At 47.7% G+C, this 24776-nt stretch overlaps 1 protein-coding gene across 7 annotated transcripts in view; it reads right to left on the bottom strand.

Moving 5' to 3' along the window:
- LOC138456334 (dnaJ homolog subfamily A member 1-like) overlaps positions 1 to 24776 on the bottom strand; it is a 972900-nt gene that overhangs the window by 337096 nt on the left and 611028 nt on the right. For all 7 annotated transcript variants that reach the window (XM_069607170.1, XM_069607171.1, XM_069607168.1 and 4 more), the window contains one exon: positions 21439 to 21628. In XM_069607170.1, coding sequence (XP_069463271.1) covers positions 21439 to 21628 — 190 coding nt within the window. The remainder of the gene's footprint in view (positions 1 to 21438; positions 21629 to 24776) is intronic.

Below are 24776 nucleotides of genomic sequence, written 5' to 3'. Positions count from 1 at the left end.
AACTGTCAGGTTACTCGGACCTCCATTCTTGGAAGCCACGGAACCCTCCAAACATCCGCCCCTTCTCGGAGCGTTGCTGCGACTGGGTGTAAGCCTTGGACGTGGTCTTCGTAAGAATGGATAAAGACTTCACAGGTTGTGGCCCGGGCAGCGGTATCGATGTGGGCCACGGTAGACTCCATTATGTCCTGCGCTACCAGCCTGGATTCTCCTAGTCCCGCCTTGAAGCGCGCTTGGCTCTGTGCCGGAAGTTCTGGGAGGAAGTTTGCAATTTCCTGCCAGAGCCTTTGGTTAGCGGCTGCCAGCCTGGCATCTGTGTTGGCCTGGCACAGGTGCTAGGAGGTGTTGGAGTACAGCTTTTTCCTGGACGCCTCCTAGATCTTCTCCTTGCCTAGCAGCTTTGAGGACGAGGTGGCCAAGGACGGCTGAGGCTTGGAATAGAGTGATGCTGCAGCGATCACGGAAGAGTGCGGTTGAGGATGCGCTGAAAGCAAGAGTGTGTCCCCATCCATCTGCTTGTACTTGGCGTCTAGGTGCCAATTGACAGGCTGGGCCGAGTGCGGCTTGAGCCACCCCTTCTTGGCCAGGGCAACTACGTCTTTCTGCATCGGGATCCCCGTTTTGGTAGGGGTGTTACGGTGAGGACTTTAGCCAAGACCCCCTCCGCGGGCTGCTCTACCTCAGGCTGAGGAAGGCCCAAATACTCTGCCAAATTTGCAAGGCGTTCATGGAAGGCCCTGGCTGAAGATGGCGTGTCGGGGTTCTCCTTCTCGTCAGTATCGACCAGGGTGCTCAGGGGGTCCGGAGCTAGTCGAGGAGCGCTGGGTGCTGTGGGCTGTGGTGTGGAGACCGGAGCAGGTGGCTGCTGCGGAGGCTGGTGTGGAATGGCCTGCACTGTGGGAGGCCCGGAAGCCCGAATCGGAGGAGCTTGCTGTGTCAGCGGCGGCTGCGCTGGGGCTTGTGGCAACTGTCATGATGCCTACCTCCAAGGAGCCAGGTCCGACCCAGCAACCCCAGAGGCAGGCATCATTTCCCCCAGGGGAGTGCCAGCGGGCCCAAGCTGGGGCCCTTAGGACGCAGTCCTGGCACCTTAGGCGCCAGGCTCATGTTGGACCTCTGTCCTGGCGCCTTAGGCGCCAGGCTCATAAAGCTAGACATGTGTTCAAGTGTTTTAATGTGCACTTACCTGATGCAGACCATGCTGCCACATCCAGGCCCTCTTGAGGCCTGAATAGGAACTACTTTACCTGTGGGACTACTTTCCACCCGGGTGTGGTCGGGGAAGGATACATACCTGATCGGAGGAAGGATACACACTTGGAACTTCTTCCAAAGCTATTTAAACCACACCCGATCAGCAACTCACGCTTCGCGTTGTTCTGCTCCTCGCAGCTGGACGCTCACCGTGTCAGCTCCTGCATCTGGACTTCAGCCACGTCTGTCAGCATCCTGGGTCACCTGCAAAGGGAGACAAGATACCTACCAGCTAATCTGAACCACGGAGACATCACCGACGATCCCGAAAGGGAAGACATCATTTTTAAAAGCATTTCGTTACGATCGCTGCAGCGCTGCATTTCACTCACCTTTCCTGGGTTCCTCCAGCTTCAGCAGCGATCATCCGGATACACAGCCACTTCCCAGAGCCTAGAGAAAAAGACAAGAATAAGAGGCGAGAGAAGGAAGGGAATAGGAAAAGCTCAGTTTCCTTCTAAGACTTACCTGTTGGGTCATTCCCATTTCATTTCGGGTCTTGCTGCTTCCAAGCATTTTCCGGACCCCGGCCCCTATGGGGAAAAAAGACAAAGACATTAGATGAGCGAATTCAAAAACATTACCTGAGCGCTCAACTAGGACTTACCAGATCTTTACTGGAACTGCACGTTTCACTTCGGGTCGGCGCCATATCTCCGGCATTCCGAACCCCGGCCCCTCGGGGAAAAGACATCAAATTAGCGCTTTGTTGCAAGAAGTCTCCAAAGGAATCTTCATTCATCATCTGAAAAAAGACAACGAACATTATTATTTAAAGCTTGAACTTTTGAACTTGCAACAGAACTTTTACAGCGCTTTACCAGTATAATCAAGCTTACCTGAACTCCCATCCAACCTCAATCCAGTGAAGTAACTGGGTTCAACGCGCCCCTGCGTCAGAAGCAGGATGGAGAGCTCGTCCTTTCAGACCTTAAGGTGAGACTTCACGAGGAATCGTGGAAGGGTATCGTGGAGGGTTGGAAGAGAGTGGGAGGCTTGAGCATAACTCAGTCAGTAGGTAATACTCCCTTTTCACGCACAGGGGTATATTCCTACGAGCCGGAGAAGCCAGAGTAGAGGGCCCTTCCTGTCCATCTTCAGAGTCCTGCGCTTCACCATTGAAGAAGCATCAGCACTCGAAGCCAGACCTGCGCCTCCGTGGGAACCAGGTGAGCGTTACAGTAACGGAGCCATTGGAGGAATGACTATGGGTGCCGGCGGGGTGACTTGGGGGAGATATGTCCCTGATGGCGTCCCATAGGTGGGCCCCCATCTGGGGAGTTCGCATCAGCCCTAGGAACCTTTCGAAGAACCTGTCTACGGAGGCTGTAGAGGTGGCAGGTGATATTGATGGAGTGGCTAAGGGCAGCTGGGGCTGGGGCACACTCTGCCTGGGGTGGAGGGGAAACCTGTCCTGCACTGCTGAAGGATAAACTGTAGGCAACGCACCTGGTTGACACCAGTCCCACCTTATGACCCTTTCCTCCACCCGCTCCGCAAGAGGGGGTACCAGACAAGCAGCCATCTTGTCTGGCGCGGCAGTCATTTTGTCGAGCTGCTTGCCACGTCCCGAAGTCATGGTGCCTGGCTCGCTGGAACCAGCCCCGTTCAAGATGCTGGTGTTGGAACACAAGGCCTATCCCGCACCTCAGGCAGTGACCTGGAAGGCGTATTGCCTTCGGCAGAGATGCCGGTCGTGCTGCATGAAGGCGCCTCCTCGAACATTATGCCGGTACTAGGGCGTTGCCCCTCGGCAGTAACCCCAGTAAAAGAATCTTGCGGTCCCTCAGCACTGAACCCAGAAGGATCCGGAGACCCCTCGGCCGTGAGGCTGGTAGCTGGACTAGCCTCGGTATGTGTGCTGGTGCTAGAACCCAACAGGTTCATACCAGTGGGGCGCTTCCTTTGGAAGGGGTAGCCTTTATGGGGTGCGATGGAGAATAGAGGCCTTCGGCCTCGAGCAATGTTTGACAAAGTCCTTTAGGTCCTCCGGAGGTGACTTCTGGAAGAGCTCCCTCCACCTAGCTAGCCTGTTCTTCAGTGCCCGTGGAGTCAGTGCATTGCACGCAGAACAACCTTCCCAGCCGTGGTCGGGGCCAAGGCAGCGGAGGCAAAGGGCATGGGGGTCGGACGTAGGGAAGAGCCCCTCGCAGGGTGGACACCTGCTGAAGCCCGCTGAAGTAGTCATGCGCCCGGGGATGAACGTGGCATTGGAGGGGCAAGTACCTAATTGAAAAGAAAAAGACAAAGATAGAAGAATATCCGGGTAAGAGCACGTAGTATTGCACGTAGTATTACACGGCCGAAGCCAAACCCAGGAGCGCTGGTGAATTCGGCCCGTCCCCGTCGACGTGGAAAAGGGGACTGAGGAGTGGCACTGGTGGGCGGAGCCAGGTGAGCGCATGGTCCCAAGGCCACGCCCCATACGCCTCTAAATTTAAAAGGTTCTGTCTCCCGTCCCTCGCGAGAGACGCCCATACAGTATGGAGGAAAGGGGACAGGACGTAAGAGTAAGATAGGGAAGAATCCTATACAAACCATTTAGCCCAGAAAGTGGTCAAAGACCAAACCAAGGATAAAAAGTAAGAAAGACACTGCAAGATTCCGACAGCAATAAGGATCAAAACCCTATTTTGATAAAGCAAGGAACTGTGTGGGCTCAGAAATGTGAGGCTGACAACTTTATTGAGGGCTCGGAAATGTGAGGCAGACAACTTTATTAAGGTGTTTCATAAAATGCCATTTTATTAAATTAAAAGGGTTTGATAAAGGCCTCATTATCCCTAGCCTGAGGAGGATTTCCAGGCCTATCAAAATAAATGAAAGGAAACACTAACAAAAGGAATCTGTCCTTCACACTTCTACATACAACAAACATATGAAGGAAATGTATGGAAATTCAAAATATAACAAAACCACAGTTATATCAAACATACACTAAATAACGGTTAAGTAGGGCAAACCCTTTTGATCGGGATAGATGGGACTCTTCTTTTACATTTAAATAAAATGAATTAGTAAGAACGCTACCATTTAGCCATCTCCTTTTGACCTACCACAGTGTCCATAAGTGGATGTCTGCTGCAGGCTGAGGTCAGGTGTCAAGCCCACTTACCTCATGGAGACCTTTAGCCAGGTGAAGTCCTCCTGATCTGTAAAGTCAGCTTCCCCAACTCACCCGCTCTATACCAAAAGGGACCATATCCCCTTACTTGCCGAAGATAGACCTCATGGAGTGAAAAAAAACTGATCTCGACTCCAGCGCAAATGGACACCAGCAGAATGGTTCCGACAAGGACTCTGACAACTCAAGGGCCACTGGTGCCGCTATCAGCTTGGTCATTGAGGGCATAGGACCTGCCACTCTCTCGGAGCTCAAGCGTGCTTTTGTTCCTTTTCCTTGCTCGCTCCGCTTCACTGGAATATTCTTAATCTCTCCCTTCCATTTATATTGTTTCTTGCTCTTTGTTTTGCTCTTCCTTAAAGAGTTATCTCATCCAATTTTAAATTTAGCACTACTCTTTTCTATTTTCATTGTAAACTTACTTGATGAAGTGTCTTATTTTGTAGTCATAACTATTGTACTGCAAGTTGGCATATGTACAGCACCTTGGCGTAAGGTGCTATACAAATTACAAATAAAATACAAATACATAAATCACTACCTGCGGCTTCAAGACTGGGGCTGTATCCACCACAGCTTTTTCAAAGAGTTGAAGCATCTGTCTCTTAATGGGCTCCCACTCTTCCCTCAGGACAACCGTAGTGGGGAAAGACTTACCCTGCTCCTCCAACGAACCAGTGTAATGTCTACAACAGCGTTGTTTATTTTTCCTGCGGGAGGTCAAGGACGTATGATGTGATTCGCTTGTAAGTGCCTTTTTGTTTTTTCTTATGGTGTCCGTCCTTCTCGGGCATAGGACCATCAGTGTTGGAACCCGATGACCTGACAGTCGATACCACCAGAGACTTCAACAGAGACTGCCAAAGAGCTAGTTTCACTGACCGTTACCCAGATTGCCTATGGGTTAATTCGCCGATGGGAATCTCACTCTTCACAGCATTGTGTTCCACCCCGTGACACCACACGCCAACACTGTGCAGGTCCTTGATGGACATATTCGAGCCGCAGTCCTGACAACCCTTGAAACTCAACATACCAGCATTGATTGAAAAAACTCTCACTAAAGAGAATTTGCGTTCCGAAACAGCATGGCTGAGCATGCAGAAAAAGGGAATGGAGGTATGGGGGTGTAGTGACAAGATGTATGCACCATCGACATCGTGTCCGAAGACAGGGAGTGGCACAGCAGAGTCATGAGGGAGTCGATGGTGTGCCGCTCTATGACCCCCTGTCGAAAAAGTTAGCTAAGGGCTGACACTGGAAGGGATATCTATCAGAATAGGAACCTGCGGGACAATGCAATCCACTGAAGTGTCACACACCGTTTTGTCATACCTTATTTAGTGTTGCTGCATTATGCATTATTGCAGTCAACAGAGAAGACATGGTGAGGAGTCAAATCGTTGGCAAGGAATGCTATGGTGTGAGCTATGCTGTTATGGGAGTAAAATGATGAATGTGGAATATGAAAGTTACTCACTGTAATGACTACTTATCTTCTAATCCATAGTCCTCTTCCCTTCATACTTATGTGATGCCCCTCGGCATGCGGATAGGACTGCATCCTTTGAAAGCGTAATACCCTTATTTAGTAAAATACAGAGCATATGAGCATTGTGTAGGCGCAGCTCTCTGCAGTGCCAGCCAGTCCGCTATGACCACTCAGGCTGTGAAAGTAACTGGAAAAGGAGGGAAGTTTACATTACTCCCCTTTCCTCCATAATCATGGGAGTTTTATATAGTAATGATATTTATGGGAGGATGCATTTACCTAAATATGTTTTGCAATTGTTTGCCCAATGTTCACATCTGCCTTGTTACTAAGGTCCATGGAGTAATGTTTAGGAGAGCATGGGAAGTCAGGGGTGCTGTTGCAACTACTCCGGCCAGGGGCGTGAAGATCTCGACTAAATATCCTTACTCCACTCCTACAGGCAAGTGCAACAGTCATTTTTCTCAAAATTGAATGGCTGTGGAATCAACCGCTATAAAGATTGTTTGCCCAGGCACCAGAACTGCAGAAGTGCGGCGGGGCGTGCTGGTGCCCTGATCTCGGATAGAGGATCCCTGAGCGCCATGGAGTAGATGTAGATTGTTGGTGTAGCCGATCTGTATGTGGAAACCTGGTCTGCCTAGATTGCTGGCTCCTGTATGGTAGTGGGACCCTGAGGACATATCGATCCCGTCGGAGGAAACAGAGTATGGACTGGCAGTCACAGGGGATGTGCCTTGTACAGCAGGTGGGTGAGCCCCTGCGGTGGATTGCTTCAGTCTGGCGGTGTACGGCTGTTGCAGCGTCAGAGGAGCCTGCCTGTGCAGCCGCCCACGATGCGGGCTTGTGCCGTGATTATCAGGGAGCTGGAGCGAGGGGTGCCCGGGGATTCATTTGGCAGCGAGGTTGGTGGCCTGCGGTGCAGCGGGTGAGGCTCACTCCGGAGACACGGCAGGGAGTGAAGGTGGCCCGCAATCTCCAGACACTGAGAACCGGAGAAGGTGAGGGAAATCGCAGGCGGCTGACTCTGGGTTGCAAGCGGCTCTAGGTGCTCCCGTGCGCTTCTTGCAGGATGGCCAGAGGAGGATAGCAAGGCCCAGTGGGGAGCATAACCTACATCTGCCGGGCGTTGAGGGGGAAAAACACAATTCAAGACAAACAGCAGTGGGCAGGAGCAACGAAGCACATGAGGAGGGTGGGGAGGTCCAGCACAGCTCATTTGAACCCAGGGTGCCCAGACGGGTTGGGGGACTAGGCTGCGATTTCTGCCCAGCTGGTGACAGTGTTACTATCCTCCCATACTGGGCGACACCAACTGGGAAAGGCATGATGAACCCGGAAAAGCATGACAAAATGGACTAGTTTGCTAGGTCCAGCCACAGCGCCTGCAGCCACAGCTATGAAAGTCTCCTTTTTGAACCAAACCCTATTGCCACTAAAAGACAGTACAGATATGCTGGGAACCAAAAGAGATGCCCTCTCCACCAAAGTCGACACTTCTGCGGTGCAGATTGACAAATGATGTGGCAGAATGTCTGAGGTGGAACAGAGGATTGGGGATGGCGAGGACAAGACTGCAAAGCTTCAGAAGGAGGTCTCCCAACTCCAGCAAACAGTGAAGAAGGTGGTGGCCAGGAATGACAACTTGGAGGGGAGGTATCAGTAGAATATTTTGCAGATCATGGGGATCCCGGAACCCATGCCAACAGACAATATGGAGAAGTTCATTGAAAAGCGGCAGCTGGAAGTGCTGGAGGGCCCCCCTGTGTAACCCATGTTTATAGTAGAAAGAGCACACCGCTCCTAAGCACAGAGAACGCCTCCCTCACCCCCACCACACTCCACCTGGGCGCGCCAGAAAGATCCCTTATAGACAGGATGTTTTATTAGAACGACAGGGATGTGATATTGAGAGTTGCCAGGAAGAAAGGTGACAAATTCGGATCATCACAGATTAGGATCTTCCCCGATTTCAGTCTGCAGGTACAGAAATGAGGAAGACGTATCCAACTAAGGCCATTTTGCATAAGAAAGAGATAAGGTATGCCATGATGTATCCTGCGAAGTTGAAAATCCTGCATGACGGCAAGGCATCTCTCTTTACAGACCCTATGGTAGCTGCAAGGTTTACCAAGGATCTACCAGGTCCAGGTGGCTCACAACAGAAGCCGTTGCATTGAAGACCTCAGTGGCGCAATGACAATACTTTTATTTTTTTCTTGGAAGATTATAGGGTGAGCACGGCCAGAGACAGCGGATACAATAACATGTTCAACGGTGTACTGTACTCAAGAGTTGACGGAGCTGCTAGGCCACTGGAGCTGTAGCAGCTGAGGGTTACCTCCCACTTGCACAGTAACTGCGTGTGCTGAGGTGGTGGTGTGATTGAGTTTTATTTTGGGATTAAGGGGAGGGAAGAGCCGGTATGTTTGTTTCTGACTTGGGTGGGGGTCGAGGAGGAATGTTGCGGGTATGGTTGGGGTTGTTACACAGTGTTTATGGATCTTCTGCATGATAATGAGGAGGATCCTATACAGAGTGGAGTTGTGGTGGGGCTTATTCACCCTGTGTTTGCATGCATTGGGTAGGATGCCAGCCGTATGCCCAGGGTATGCAATACATTGATAGGCGATAAGATGACGTTGATGATGTGGAATATTAGGTGATTCACAAATAGTACGAAGCTTCGGCTCACTGTAAACACAGCCAACAGAGACCAGGCCAAGACCCTCTTCCTTCAAGAGACCCATTTGGATAAGGAAGGGAAGTTGTCTGTGGCACGAGGCTGAGGGATTCACAGATACGCCTCATCCTTCTCAATGCACTCATGACGGGTGGCGATATATCTTCATGGATCACTGGGATTTAAACCACGCTAAGGTGCAGGACACGAAGGGTCAACATCTTATCCTGGCAGGTGAGTGTTTGGGGATGGGGATTCTTTTGATTAATGCATACGTGCCCAATGATGATTCCCCGCAAATCTTCTTGTCATGTGCAAACCACACCATTCTCTGGGTAGGTGACTTTAACGCAGCTTTATCCTTAGAGCTGGATCGGTCCTCCATAGGCAGCCGCATGGAGTGACATAGCTGCAGACAATGAGTTGGTATACATGTGGCAGTTTTTGCCCCTTTGGCAGAGGGACTACACCTTCTATTCAGGAGTGCACAATAGTGTGTCTAGAATTGATTACACCATGTTATAGGCAGACTTAGCTAAACTGCAAGCTGGGATGAAGATCCTCCCACGAACGTGATCAGACAACTCGCCTCTACTGACCACCTTTGCTATACCATCGCACTCCCCCAAAATGCCCAGGTGGAGACTCTCAAAGAGGGGCCAGACGACCCGGTATTCAGGGATGACATAGAGCAAGACATTACCCAGTTCTTCCAGAATAATGCTGGCTCGGTCCCGGACCCAGTGTGGTTTGCAAACCTTTTAAAGTTCATATAAGAGGGTGGTGCCTTTCCAGAGAGGGTGGGATCTTGAAAGCTAATCAGGGTATCTATGGCTGTGCTAGATGGGATGAATTCTGCAGCATCATCATGAAATCCACGCCTAAAGTCTCCTCCCATGTGGCCAGGGAAAGGCAGCCACTGCCTGATCCTAAAACTGGGTGTGGTATCTGGAGGGAGGATTACATGGGAGGAGAAGGCTGTCAGGGGAAAGTGTTGATTCCGTTAGGAGAGACGCGGAATTCGTCCTCTTCTGAGGATGAGTTTTCCCTAATGCCTAGATATTTAATGGTATGTTGTCACTGTAAGGCTCCCTCCCCCAGAATGACCCAAAGTGCGAAGTCCAAGGACCCTTTTAACAAACTTGAAGAGATCAGGAAGTTAATATTACCACGTCCAGTAATTATGATTCTACTTTATGTTTAGATCTCAGATCCAAGGGAAAAGAATCACCTCCTTTATAACCCTCCCTTAAGTGTAAATCTTATAAAACACCCAAACTGATAAAATTAATTAATGAGAGAACAAACAAGAACATTATGGACTGCAAATCCCAATGGGACTTAGTATTGAGACAAGGAAGAAGATTTTCAGAGTTACTAAATTGTGGTGAACGGTCTAGTAGTTGTAAGGACCAATACCTGAGCGGGCCCTTTAAACATTTAAAGGCCTATGAGGAGCGGGCGAGAAAGAAGCAGCAGGGAGAAGCAGAAGCTGGGGTTGCTGTTGTGCCGGCAGTGGGACGCCGTGAAGAAAACGTGGCAGTGGTCAGGACTCCTGAGTTATACAGAGGATGCGCAGCGGGAAGTGGAATAGAAGCCAACCACCCCATGAGCGAGAGAATCTCTCTACACGCCGTGAACTTTTCCGGTATTGGGTGTTCACCGGAGAGTCCCTAGAATTGCAAAAGCTCCATTGAAGGTCAGCGCAAGTGGCGGCAGATCAACGGGAGCGGTCAGATGCTGAGGAGGTCCCGAAGAGCGAAGCAGAAATACTGGCGGGTTTTAAGGAGACGCCAGGGCATAACAGTGAGTTGGCATGAAGCAGGAAATCCTGGGCAGCTCCGAAGGAGACAGCTAAGTAATAGTGATTATTTTGAACAGCGAACAATTGAATTGAGGCAAACTTGGCGCAACTCTCCTGCAAAGGGATTCCAAATAGGAGAATATTGTAACCTGCATTGCCAAAGCCAAAGAATGCTGAGAGTGATAGCAAGGCAATTTGAATATAACACTCACAGAACGAGATATACAGAGGGAGAAAGTTGTAAACCACATTGCCAGCATCCAAAAGGTTGCGCAGATAGAAATCAAAGACTGCATGAGCAAAGCCCTCCTTGTAAAAGGGATCAAGAGGCAGAGAACTGTAACCTGCATTGCCTAAGGTAAAACAGACCAACAAGAGTGAATATTTTGGTATTCCCGGACAGTGAAGTGGAAAAAAACGTAGTTAATTTTATAATCTTATCAATTGGGTGTAGATTATATTATAGATTATACTTTGCATAAAATGGGATCTGGTGCAGGATTTTTGAGAGCGGATGGCGCATTGCATTCGTCCATTAGCGCAAGGATTTGGGTGAATGGCAAACTTTCGGACCCTTTTCCGTTTTCATGGGGCACCAGGCAAGAGTGTCCGTTATCGTCTTTTCTCTTCAATTTGGCCTTGTAGCCTTTAGGGGCCTATATTAGGCAGTGTGAGAAACCAGAGGGTGTCTTACCTGCTAGTCCACGGGGATCGTTGCCAGGGCACGGCCATCGCCTTTGGATCCAGACCCTGTGGGTGGACCAGTGCGTGAGGATCACCTGGGTGAGCGGTCTTTGGTGAGTCAGGGTGAGATAGCCGATGGTGAGACACGGTATTACCCCCTTTTTTGTTGATCTACCAGATCCTATGTTGTAGGCTTTTCCTAAGTCCAACCTCCCCCGCCCCCTTTTTACACAAACACTGGCCCTAGGAAGAGGGTAACAGAGTAACCAGACCAACTCTCTCACATCGTACCGGACATGTCCCGTTAATCGGGTCAGGCAAAGTCAGGCACTTTACACTAAGTGCATACACCTGATACCAGTTAGCTCTCCTCACAGGAATACAAGGCAACCCCTAAAGACACTGAATAAGGCGGAACACGAGTATGAGAAGAACTTCCCGGACGAAGGTACACCTAACTGGAGCAGAGCAACGGACCAAGGGACGACAGCAGCGGGCTGAAAACCCCTAGTGTTCCCTACTGGAGGTTGTTGCCTCTGACAGATCACGAAAGACACGTGGGGAAGGCCAGACCCCACAAGTGAAGATTGCATTGTTTTTTCAAGGAAGCCAGTGATCCTCCACGGAGAACAGCAGAGTTGGGGAGGCGATGCCAAGCCTGTGGTACTAACCTTGACTAGTGAATTGGAAATAGCAAAAGAAGAAAGAAGCGCACACAGCCAGTGGGTTGGCAAGCGACCAGAGAGACCGGTGTGTGTTAAAGCGAATAAAGTAGCAACATTATATCACAAGTGAAGGCTGCACGTGTGTAGATGACATGCGAAGAAAGGCAGACCCGTGAATGAACTTTGAAGTAAAAGGCAGCTGTGAGATCAGCGATACTAAGTAACGGAGTGGTTTGGCGAAAGCAATTAGCCCATTCGAAACTCTATGTGAAAGGTACACTGTTCCAAGTTATAAAAATAAACAGCAAAAGTGAATTAAGCGAGCGTTAACATGAACTTTGAGTTAAAGTGGTCCTACGGTCGTCTGTAAAGAGAGACACACACACTGGAAAGTCTTCGACATCCGAAAGGGGTCCGAGCCCGATTCAGGGAGACCCGAAGCTTGGGGAAGGGAGCCTAGCTGCAAGTTTGTGTTGAACTGTGACGTAAAAGGTCTGAGCCCGGCAGAGGCAGACCTTTGGGAACTTTACGTTGGAATTTTGAATGTAATGAAAGAGACTTTAACGTGCAAGGCCAGGCGGGCCTCAATCCATGGTTTTTAACTGTTTAGAGTGTCAAAAAGTGCATCACCCTGCCTACAAGGAGAGCCTCACTCTGTGAGGTTTAACGTGAGGAGGAGAGCTGGTGCAACTACCTTTATTCTTTTTTGAGCACTGATTTTTACTTTGCATACATTTCTCCTTTTTACACTTTTTGTACAAAAGATGGGGCTGGCATTAGGTTTTTGTTAGAATAGGCGTTTCATTTGACAGGCTCCACTAGGACTGTTTTGTTTATCGTTTGATGGTTGAGACTACTCCCATCTTAGTTATAGGGCAAACGGAGTTTCTCCAACCCCAACATTTTCAATAAAGGCTTTACAAATTGTATCCATTGTGTCAGTGTCATACTTGTGATACCATGCCCTACAGGGTGTTCAGGGCTTGCGGGTAAGGGATAGGGAATTTAAGGTTCTGTCTTATGCAGGCGATATGACTGTGATTCTGACTAATCCTAATAGAGGTGGGATATTGTTGAAAAGTATGTTTGAAGACGTAGGTTGCTTGTCAGGTCATAAGATAAATTGGATGAAATCAGTGGTCTTTCCTCGTAAGGACTTGACATTGTGTAATTGTCAGTGGGCAGACTCCAGTGTTAAGTACTTGGGAGACTATCTTGTTTGGGATCTGAGGAAGGTTGTTGAGTTTAATGTAAATAAATTGATAGTGGCACTTAGGTGTGATGTGCGGAAGTGGGGTTGGCTGACTTTGAATGTCTGGTGTGAAAACCCTGAGGATATTCTCAATCTTATTCCCCATAGGGCCTCTGAGCAGGTGGTCAGGGAAAGGCCATCGCTCTTAGAGCCTGACCCTTGGTGTGGACAAGCGAGGGAGGATCACCTCGGTGGAGGGTGTGTGTGGAGTGGGATCCCCCTGGGAGAGACATGGAATCCCCCTTTTCCTACTAATGACCAACCCGACCCTTCCCCCATCTTCATGGGGTTTTGTAAATCAACTCCCCTGACTTCCTCATATTTACCTCCTAAAAGTACTGAGATGAGGAAGAGGCAACCGGGAGTAATGAAGACTAGTTTGTTTTACCACTCTGTTACTGGGACGAGGAAAACGCCTGCTGAGAGTAGTAGAGGTCAGGCATGTCCCCTTATTGAGTGTCAGACAGGGTTAATTGTAAACTCGCACCTGCAGCCTGTTAGAAGACTGCTGGTGTATAAAAAGCCCCATCAAATGAGAGTGGGAGAAGGAGCAATGACAGGAGCAGTGGCAATAAAATTGCAGCAGCAGCGAGGCCAAAGGAAATAGCAGGGAGCTGTCCATGTGTAGCACGTACATGGTTCAGGTTAAGAGTGGCCCGGAAGCAGGGGCTCTGTGTAATCAAATGAGCATTGAAAGGGGGAGCCATGCTGGAAGAATGCCCCTTTTCTCTCTCATTGATGCAACCTGTGAGTTTCTAGGCAACCAGAAACCTGGTATGCAAGTGTTTGATGTTACGCGCAAGGCTATTTTGTATCCGAGTGGTCGCGTGAATGATGGGACACGTTATCGAAGATCTAAGATCCGAATTCTTGCAAACCAGGGAACAATAGAACTTGTTAATCCTTAAACAAGTGAGAATACTTTATTATGGAGTAGTCGCGTGGAATTGAAAGCACATTGTCGAAAGTCTCTGAATGCTGGGAGTAATTAAAGGCAAACTACAAAGGCGTGTTTTACCAAAGTGAATTGAAATTAACAATCGACTTCCTTACGGGAAAACCTTTCATACTTTTTGAATGCTAAACCGAAAACAAAGTCTAATAAGGGAATCGTTTCTTACCTGTAACTCCATTTCTCCAGCATTGGTATCTTTCATGGATTCACATGTTTAGAATATTCCCAGTCGTCAGGCTGGGAATCCTTGGTAAATTATAGACCTTTTCCATAGGAAAATTTCGACACTTGTGTCCTATCTACGTCGTTTTGGGCCGCGTACGCCTGCGCCACTAGGACGTAGAGGTATAAGTAGCCCCGCCCCCGCGGCACCCTCAGATTTCGACCCCCAAAGTAGTATGGAGGGACATCTGGTTTGCATGCCAGGGGAGGCCGGCGGGCGCATGTGAATCCATGAAAGGTACCAATGCTGGAGAAATGGAGTTCTTCCCTTCTACAGCATTGGATCTTTCATGGATGCACATGCTTAGAATAGATTGTACAGCAGTATACCCCATAGATGGAGGTGTGTATGCAAACCAAGATCACCCTTACCATAATGCATATTTATCATGGCAAAACATCACATTATAGTATGTTAACAGTGAAAACATCACACTTCAAAGTACATTAGCCGAAGGATGTGACCCCTTAATTGGGGCTTACCTTATTGAAACAGGTGCCGTAGGACTGCACGACCCACCCATCTGTGTATCCTCAGCATGTTGCTGTTTGAGGCAATAATGCCGGGTAAACGTGTGTGGTACCGACCAGGAAGCCGCCTGACAGATGTCTCCCAGCGGAATTCCGGACCACAATGCCGTCGACGAAGAAGTGGATCTCGTCGAATGGGCCCTTGGACGCTTCTCCAGCCGTTTTTCCGGCTTTTGAGTGACAAAAGGAAATAGTAGACACCCATCGGGCTAGTCCTTGTTTCGAGATCGGTTTACCTTTAGCCGAAGGGCCATAAGCCACAAATAGCTGTCTCGTGTCTCTGAAGCTTTGAGTGCGATGGAGGTAAAATTTTAAAGCTCTTTTCACGTCCAATGTATGGAGAGTCTTCTCCGCAACCGACGAAGGTGTTGGAAAAAACGTCGGCAGCACTATAGAAGAGTGCTTATGGAACATGGTAGGTACTTTAGGAATGAAATGAGGATTAGTAGCCAACACAACTTTATTACTGAAAAATCTCAAGTACGGTGGATCGATCACTAAAGCTTGTATTTCTGACAGTCGTCGAGCCGAAGTAATAGCCACCAGAAAAGCCAATTTCCACGACAGAAATTTCAATGATGACGATGACATCGGCTCAAAAGGAGGCTTCATCAGTGCTTGCCAGAACCAGGTTAAGACTCCAGCTTGGAGGAAACTTTTTCGCGGGAGGAAAGGTTCGGAACAATCCTTTAAGGAAATGTTTAATCAGCTGGTCACTAAATAACGGAGTTGAATGTCTCTTCCGAGTAAATCTCGAAATGGCAGCAAGATGCACTTTTATGGATGAAGCAGACAAGCCTTTTTGAGCTAGGAGTAGCAAGTATGGTAGAAGCTGTTCCGGTGTGATATCAAGCGGGACCAGACCTGGTTGACCTGCGCACCATATGCAGAATCTCTTCCATTTGTATGAATATGAAGCGTTCGTGGACGGCGCCCTCGCCGCTTACAAAATGCGACGACAGTCCACTGGAATCTCTAACGTACCAAACTCGGAAAAATCAGGAGCCAGGCTGTCAGACTGAGGCTGTCGGGGTTGTGATGCCTAACAACCCCTTTCTCCTGAGACAGAAGGTTCGGGATTTTCTGGAACCTCATTGTTTCTGCCGCTGAAAGATGGGGTAGATCGGCGAACCACACTTGTCTGGCCCATTACGGGGCCACCAGGATCACCCAACATGGATATCTGTGGATCCATTGCAGCGTCCGACGTATGAGCGGAAACGGGAGAAAGGCATACAGAAACTTGTCCGTCCACGGGAAAGAGAACGCTTCCCCTCGTGAGCCTTGCTGTGGCCACCTGCTCGCGTATTATGGGCATTTCTCGTTGTCTTTCGTTGCAAAGAGATCGAGGGCCGGACAACCCCATTTCTAGAAGACACGGTGTAGTTGTTGGTCGTTCAGTTCCCATTCGTGTAGTCGATTCATCTCCCTGCTGAGAGAGTCTGCTTGCACGTTTTGACATTGTTGTTGTGTTGTCTGTCATAATCCGTACAACTGATCCCTTTATCCGTGGAAGAAAGGATTTCAGGGCCCAACGCACCGCTCTTAATGCCAGCACATTGATATGAAGGCCAGACTCCTCCGATGACCAACACTCCTGAACCTGTAGGGAATCCAGATGAGCTCCCCATCCAGTTAGGGAAGCATCCGTCACCACTGTCATCTGGAACACCGGTTCCAGCAAGGGCATTCCCTTTGTCAGATTTATGGAAACTCTCCACCATTGAAGCTCCTCCACGAGTTTGCTGTTGATGGTCAATTTGTCCGACCAACGCCCTTGACTCTGTGCCCATTGATCCGCAAAGAATTCCTGAATCTGTCTCATGAAGAGACGACAATTGTTGATTAAGGGTACGCAGGACGACATGGTCCCCAGTAGGGACATGTACCTTCGCACTGACACTCTGGTGTTGACTTTCCAATCCGATGCTTTTTGCTGCAGTTTCCGAACCCTTTCGACGGATGGCTTTACCAGTCCTGACTGCGTCTAGAACTCCGCCCCCAGAAAGACCAAGGTCCTTGATGGCAATAAGGAGGACTTTTCCAAGTTTATTGCGAAGCCCAAACGTTGTAGGAGGCACATGGTGGCATTCAGACTTTCCTGTGCCCTTTCCGGAGACAATCCCCTCACTAGCCAATCGTCCAGATAAGGGTACACATGATGTCCTCCTTTCCTTAACCAGGCTGCTACTGGAGCCAGACATTTCTTGAACGTCCTGGGAGACAATTTTAGTCCGAATGGGAGGACCTTGAACTGATGGTGGGTTCGTCCGAAGACGAACTGTAGAAATCTTTTGTGTCGTCGACGTATCGGGATATGGAAGTATGCGTCCCGAAGGTCTAGCGGCGACAAATATTCTCCCGGTTGTATCGAACGGATCACTTCTTTGAGTGTAAGCATCTTGAATTTTAGATTCTTGAGCAGTTTGTTGAGAGTTCGTAGATCTAGAATGGGACGCCATTTTCCATTCGGTTTCTTGACGACAAAGTAACGGGAGTACACTCCCTGTCCTCTTTCTGCCACCGGGACCAGTTCTATAGCCCCTTTCTGCAGCATAAGCGTCACCTCTTGCATTTCTATTTGAAGGTGGGGCTGCGTCGAGAAGTGGCTTGCCCTTGAACTGTAGAGAATGGCCCAGATGTATCGTGTCCAAAACCCATTGGTCTGTTGTTATGCGCGCCCACTCGTCGACGTGACCCCAGGACGCTCTGTAAGTTGTCATTGCTGGCTTTTGGCCTTTTTATCCTTCGTCGACGAGGAGTAGGCGCCTCGTCGTCTGGACTTTTGTAATCTCTGCCTTTTCGAGTAGCTTGGGCTGCGCGTCTGTAGCCTTGGGAAGAGTAGGAGGGCCTGCTGAAACCTCGGTCTCTAGATGATCCAAACCGGGAGTTACCTGATGCTCCTCTGAAGGGACGAAAGGAACGAAAATTCCTACCACTCTGGAGGGCTCCAAGGGAACGAGCCGCGTCAGAATCTTCTTTCATGCCCTTCAAGGCTTCATCCACTTTCTCCCCAAACAGGTGTTTTCCTTCGCACGGCATATCCATTACCTTATATTGTACCTCGGGTCTGAACATCGTGCACTTAAGCCAGGCTTGCCTTCGTAACACTACGCCATTGTTGATTTGCTTAAAGCCTGATTCCACCAGGTCGACAGCAATGTTAATGGAAGGATTGGAGGCCTCTTCTCCCTCACGTACGAGAAGCATGGCAGACTTCCTGTGTTCCTCCGGCAGATGGTCCAAGATAGGAGCTAGTCGATGCCACATCTCCCTATTATACCTGGCCATAATAGCCAGGGACTTGGCTGCTTTAACTGTAGTCGCTCCAACCGATAGCACTTTCTTCCCAAAAGCATCTTGTCTCCTGGCTTTGTTGTCTGTTGGGGTCGTGCATTTGTGTTGCAACCTTGCCTTTCTGGCCGCCGCGGCGGATACCACTGATTCCGGCGAAGGTTGAGACATCAAGCACTTGGGAGTCGATTCCGGAGCCTTGAATTTCTTTTCCAATCGACCTTTTACTGCCAGTTCTGAAAAAGAGTGACGCATGGTTTTCAGTCCTTCCTGCCAGACATGGTCTAAAATGGGGATAGCAAATATCGCCTTTCTTCTCATGCCCATATGATCGAACAGAAAACAATCTTTTTTCTCTTCTTCTTGGACTAGGCCAAACTCCGCACATGTCTTACTCCATCATGGCATGGAAAGCACCCACATCATCAGGTGGTGATGGCTGCGCCGGACTCTTCGGAGTTTCCATCTCCGCTTCAGAGTCCCATGTAGGGTCCCTTGAGGGGGATAACGAGATGTCTGAACCCGACCCTTCACGTTCCAACAGTTCTCCTTCTTCCTGTGGACGTGAACGATCTTCCTCAACCGGGTACGCGGTAGGAATTCTGGATGGAGGGCGAGGAGCAGGGCCTGGCTTGTCGACGACTGGCGAGGCCTGTAACACTGTCGGGACAAGCTGAGGTAACCGAGTGTCCAACCGCTCCAACAGCTTCTGTAATGTGTTCAACACCTCCAAGGACAGAACCGCCTGGGGATTCTGTAAGGAAGGGGTAACTGGAATGGCACTTCCACTAAAGAGTGACCCCGAACCAGTTGGTTGTAATCCCAGATCGTTTGGATGTGCGACCAGATCACGGTCATCCTCCGCCGACGAGATGGACAAAGCCGCTTCTGGTTGCAGCAAGGCCTCAGGTGGGATCGGGTCAAAAACCTCTGATTGCCATCCCACCGACGGGGCCACCGTTGACAATGACATCTTTTCCGTAAGCGCTGTTTGACCTGACGAAATAGCCGTTGGAAGAGCCGTCGCCGAAGACAAAGCAGGCGTCGACGACCGGATTGAGATTAGTTGCGAGGGCCTGTATAGGTTTTAGGCACAGAGATTCCTAAGATAAACATTTGGGCTTCGACTTTCCTTAGTTTTGGTTTGGTAGGAAAATCTCACCATAGTATAGAGCAAGATGGGCATTATTCCATCCTGGCATTTAAGTTAACAAAAGTGTTTACTTTGAACTTTGAATCTGTTGTCTGTGTCTTACTCCAAGATTCCTGCACTCTGGGCAAATGTTAATGGCATTAAGATGGTACTCTTGCCCAAGTTACTTCATATCATTCAGTCTCTCCCATTGACATTTCAGAAGAAGTTGCTTAGGGGGATTGACATGGTTGCTCAGGACTTCTCATGGGGGAGAGTAAGAGACCTAGGATCCCAAGATACATTCTGGTGCACAGTATATGGGAGGGTTGTTTTGGATACCCTGATCTTGAGAACTATCATAGGGAATTCTTGTTAAAAAAGTCTGCTTACAATTTTGCCAGAAGGGGAACTCCTGCGCCACTTTGGCTGTCTATATAGAGAGAGATAGGTTTTCATGTATGATCTGTGTAATTTATATTCCATGGGGAAGATGCCCAATTTAACTACCAAGTTACCTTCAATTGAGGTTACCAGGTCTGCACTTGCGTCATGGTTTATTGGTAATTTATGAATTCACTATAGGGCTTCATTATGGCATAATCTAGGTTTGCATATTGGAAACTAGACCTTGTTGGCGCAGCTGGATTATGAGGGGGATTCTGAAGGTAGGCGATGTTCGGCGTGATGGACACCTTTGCTTCTCTTAAGCGTAATTTTGGCTTAAGTTAGAGACAGCTCAGGAGGTACAGTGACTTGGAGGTTCTTTTGTCACAAAGTCAGGGGATGTTGAATGCTCTGATGAGAACTAAGCCGGTGGCTTGTGAATTCTTTGACTCCTCCCCATGTATGGTTTCCACCTTCCTTAGTATTATGCCTATGGAGGTTTTATATGTTGCATAATGGGAGAAATTGAGACAGGCATGGGCTGGGTAGCGATATCTCAGTCAAGGAGTGGGATGGTATACTAAGGGTGGGTGCCAAATCAAAGTTGGATTTGAGTTTGCGATTTATTCATCAAAAGAATTCTGGCCGTTTGTACTAGACTCCTGTGCGGCCGCGTGGTTTAGATATATTGAATGAGTCTTGTTGGGGTTATGTTCAGAGAAGAGGTACGTTGTTACACATGCTGTGGGACTGTTTGAGGGTTATTGATTTTTGGAGGGAAGCTTTGAACAGGTTGGAAACAGTTCTGGGTGTGATGTTCCTGAGGTCACCTTGATCTGTGGTCCTGCTTTCTATTAATGGGAGATGTAGAGTGGCTCATAGTTTTGGTTTGGACAAAGTGCTGGTGGTAGCTGCTAAACACATTTTGAGGGTATGGAAAACGAGGAAAAGGAAGATGGTGGAGAGTTGGTTGTCTGACTTACAGACTTTGTCCAGTTATGAGCAGTACATGGTGCAAAAGCAGATTCGAGAGGATTTTTATTTGGAAATGTGGGGACCATTTAATGAGTTATATGTCTAAGGGTTGTCTTTACATGGGTTGCTGGAGACGGGATTGAATGTGTACTCAGTCTGGGTATGTGAGTGTGTGTGTGTGTGCTTTCACTATTTAGCTGCTCATCTTACATAGCGTTAATTGTATATAGGTATTTACTGATAAGTCATTTTTGTTGTACGTTTTTTTTCTTCTTCCTGTTTTAGTTACTTGCGTCATGGTTATTGCTTGGATTGTTATGACATTACTTGTTGATTTTATCCTTATGTCTGCAATTATGTTTTGGAAAAGTATAAATAAAAGAGTAAAAATATAATTTCCTGGGCCGTACTTACCACATATAATCACTTGCAACTAAGAATAAAGCACTTCCTTTGCTACTTGAGACAACAGAGTGCTCCTTTAACAAGCGACCCATAAAACAACAGAGTGCCAATTTGCAAGGATGAACAGATTTCCCAGATCCAATTAGAGTTTCTTTTTTCACAGTCCTAACACTTTAGAGTAAATACCAAAAAATACATTGCCAGGCTTTTAGAGACGGTCTTCGACGAACATGTGGTTATGATTTTCACAACAGGCCACCATTCAAGTGAGCCTCTTTGCACAGACATGTGGTACAATGCAAGACCGCTTTTTCCTCCACTGTTAAGATGAAAAAGAAGAATGGCACCTTAAACTCCTGCTGGGATTAGTGTAGGTTAGATTAGCATACAGGTAGGCTATATGGGGGACTTAGTGCATTTGTAGTGTGTGTAATGTGGTGTGATTTTGCGTTGTGTGGGTGTTCCCTCTCAACCCGACAAACTACAGGTCAACCTCAATGTCAATGGCCTACTGCAGTTTATACATTTTTTTAAACTATGACAGAGGGAGGGTAGTATAATTTGCTGAATGACCCTTACCTCTCCTTTCAGCATGACTGTGCATCTGGGTACCACCTCCAAAGAAAAGGTTGAAGATGTCCATTGGTGAACTGAAGCCACCTCTTCCTCCTGTTGAGCCACCTTTCACTGCCTGTTCACCACCATGATCATACAATTCCCTTTTGTTGGTATCCGACAACACCTCGTACGCTTGGGAGATCTGCTTAAACTTTTACAAGAAAGGTGAAAAAGGAACCATTTTACAAATGCCAATGTAGAAGTCCTACTCAAGTTAACAAAGTTGAAGCTCCTGCTACAGAAACAAATTCCCACAAGCAGCAATGAACGCACATTGGAGGGATTAAAACAAATTGCAAAACAAAATAATAATCACTCGCCACCTCAATTCCACAGATACATACAGCAACCAATATCTTACCCTCAAAGGGTCAATTATCACTAGCCAATGGCTAGCGCAAACTTTGCACCTTAGTACAGCGCTTTGGTGCAAAGCGCTTTATAAATAAATCAATCAATCAATTTCACATGATCTGTATGAGGTCTGCAGTGGCACGATTATGGTTTTTCCAGTTTAAACACTTAGAAGGATCCCAAGTACTCCAGTGAGAAAACAGGTATGGCAGGAAATAGCTAGGAATAATCAGCATCATAAAACAGAATACCCCTTCTATTTGCTCTAGGAATGTGTGTCCATTAGACAATGATTAATCATTAATGTATTCATTAACTAATGGAATGCATCTCAATACTTATTATGTACATTTTTCAGAAACGTTATGGTGAGGATGCCCAGAACACCAATCCAGCAGCGTGTGAGCAGTGTGTCCATCGTGTTCATGCAAACACTCTAGGGTAACGTGATAGGGCAGTCTGACTTCAGTCTAAAAAGGGGAGAGGTCTGGTGCTGAGGTACAACTAACCCCAGACAACAAGGTTCAAAATTGCAATGAGTTGGCAGCTATTTAGCTCCTGCTTGTAACTGGTAAGAGCCTGGTATGGTTGATGCCTACAGCCACGAGGAGCTACTTTTGCCTCCCCATGCCAACTGGTGCCATTCAAACCTACCTATCTGATTTGAACTCTGTGTTTGGGAATGCCATTAATGGAGCATTTGGACATGTATTTAGAGATGGGCCATATGCAATGGACAAAACATATAGGGCCTTATCACGACTTGGGCGGTAAGGCCGGCGGCATTACCGCCGGCGTTATTAGCCCTACCGCCGAACTCCCCGGCGCTAATAGCGCCGGATCACGAGTACGGCGGTAATGTTAATCCGATTCCCCATTGAGCCCATTCGGGAATGCCCCATTCCCCATTGGGCTCAATGGGGAAATTTTGCGCTAATACCACTGGCGGATTTCCCGCCGGCGGTATGAGCACACATTTTTGGCGGATTTCCCCCCAGCTAAGAGCTGGTGCGAAATCCGCCGAAGTCCTGATTTGGCAGACCCTTAAATCCGGCGGTAATAGCGCTACCGCTGGATTTAAGGGTTACCGCCAAAGTCGTGATGAGGCCCATAGTGTTCACCATTTCAAAGTGCATCCCAAATTAAGAAATGGGATGTGCTTTAAAATATGCATGAATCATGGAGCAGGGTATTGCACAATGTAAAACATAAAACCGATATGAAAACCCTGGGATCTGAGCATTACATTGCATTACAAGCATTTTTTTGAACTGCAGTCCGACTGACAACATGCACAGGTCCCCTCAGATTTCTTATGAGCACCGGTGTTATTTTGCCATTGGTACTCCTCCTCTAAAAAAATAATCCTTGCATTGTAACAGTCCCCAGAAAGGGAAACCTACCTTTAGTCCAACATGGCCAGGAAATTAGCCCAAATATAGCCCAGCTCCCTCTAACTCCTACAGAGCCTCCAGCTTTGAAATGGACACACACACAAACACCCACACACAACATGTTACAGTATTGCTGATTGGGAGAAAATAAGTTAAAGAAGCCATTACTGGATTACATTGGCGTAAGGAAACAATAACTAGCATAATGTGCGTTATAATTACAATTGTTCTTTTATAACACACTGAGGGCCTGATTCATGGAAATTTTCCTATGGGATTGCACCATTATAAAACACTTCTTTGAATCAGGCCCTCAATACCAGCGAGTGGTTTCTAAGCAGCCTCTGTTGCGTTGCGTTGTCTTGCTTTCAAAACAAATGCGTTGCCCCTGAGCTATCCTTCCTCATTGGCAGATTATTCCACAGCATTTCCAGGATGAAACATGTCTGGGGTTGCTGGTGGTCTCGTGCAGAAGGGATGTGACCTAGCAATTCAGGCTGGACTGCTCCTTTGGGGGTGTGACCAAGCCCGATTTGCATATGTATTTCCCCTTTCTGCAATGGCTTGGCAGGCGGAGCACGATGGTCTGGAGGGTTGCCCCGAGCAATTGCCAGAGGTTTTAGATTAATACTAAACTATCCAGCCATCACCTCATTGTTTTGCACAGCATTTCCAGCTGTCAGGCCAACCACAAAGTCGGCTTTCCGGCCCGCATTTTCTCCATCTCTCGTCTCTGTAGCAATAGTGTTGGTGATATTTTGGTGGCTGCACCAAAACCAAAAAGGGGTACGTTTTCTAAAAGGTGAAAGATCAAATACTCCATAAAAATTGATTATACTTAGAGGAGTAATCTTCAGACCAATCTTCCAACTACTCAACCAAGGTCAAAAGTGGACCACATTAGACCTTGTGAGAGTAGTTTGACTTAGAATATTCCAAGTATTATACATGATTATCTAACTGGAAGAATTTGACTCAAGTTCAGTTTGATATCTAGAATTCAAGTAAGACAACATTGTGTTTCAATGGACTGAGTTAACTCTTGCAATATAGGTAATTCTTTTATATTTAATGAAATGTACAGTGTGAAGACTCCTCATCAAATGTATACACCGTTTTTTAATGAATATTTGATCTTTCACTTTTTTTTAAATGAGCACTTTTTTTGTATTTGATGATACATTTTTGTACAATAAAGAATGTGCTACTGCCATTAAAATATATTGTTAACATAGTTCAATGAGCATGTTTAAATGCATATAGTTGCTGTAAGATTTATCCCATAGAACACCAATTCCACCATCCTGTTGGATGCAGATGTTTAAGCATGTATAGCCATGCGTGAGGAGCCGATGCTCATGCTTATTGGGGCCAGCCTGAAATGATTAACACAATCCTATGCTTGTGGCTTTCAACTTGAGCTGGGCTGGCTAATTCAGTAGTCTAAGCAGTGCTATAAGTGGAAATGTGGCTAGCTGAAAGATATTTTAAATTACAAAGCAACTCCCGCATATAGTCTCAAATTTCCCTCCCCATATCAGTTCCCTATTG

This window comes from Ambystoma mexicanum, chromosome 1p (assembly GCF_040938575.1).
Source record: "Ambystoma mexicanum isolate Mex_15411 chromosome 1p, UKY_AmexF1_1, whole genome shotgun sequence".
NCBI classification, from domain to species: domain Eukaryota; kingdom Metazoa; phylum Chordata; class Amphibia; order Caudata; family Ambystomatidae; genus Ambystoma; species Ambystoma mexicanum.
Note: the sequence above shows the minus strand (reverse complement) of the source record. Positions and strands in the feature narration are given on the sequence as shown.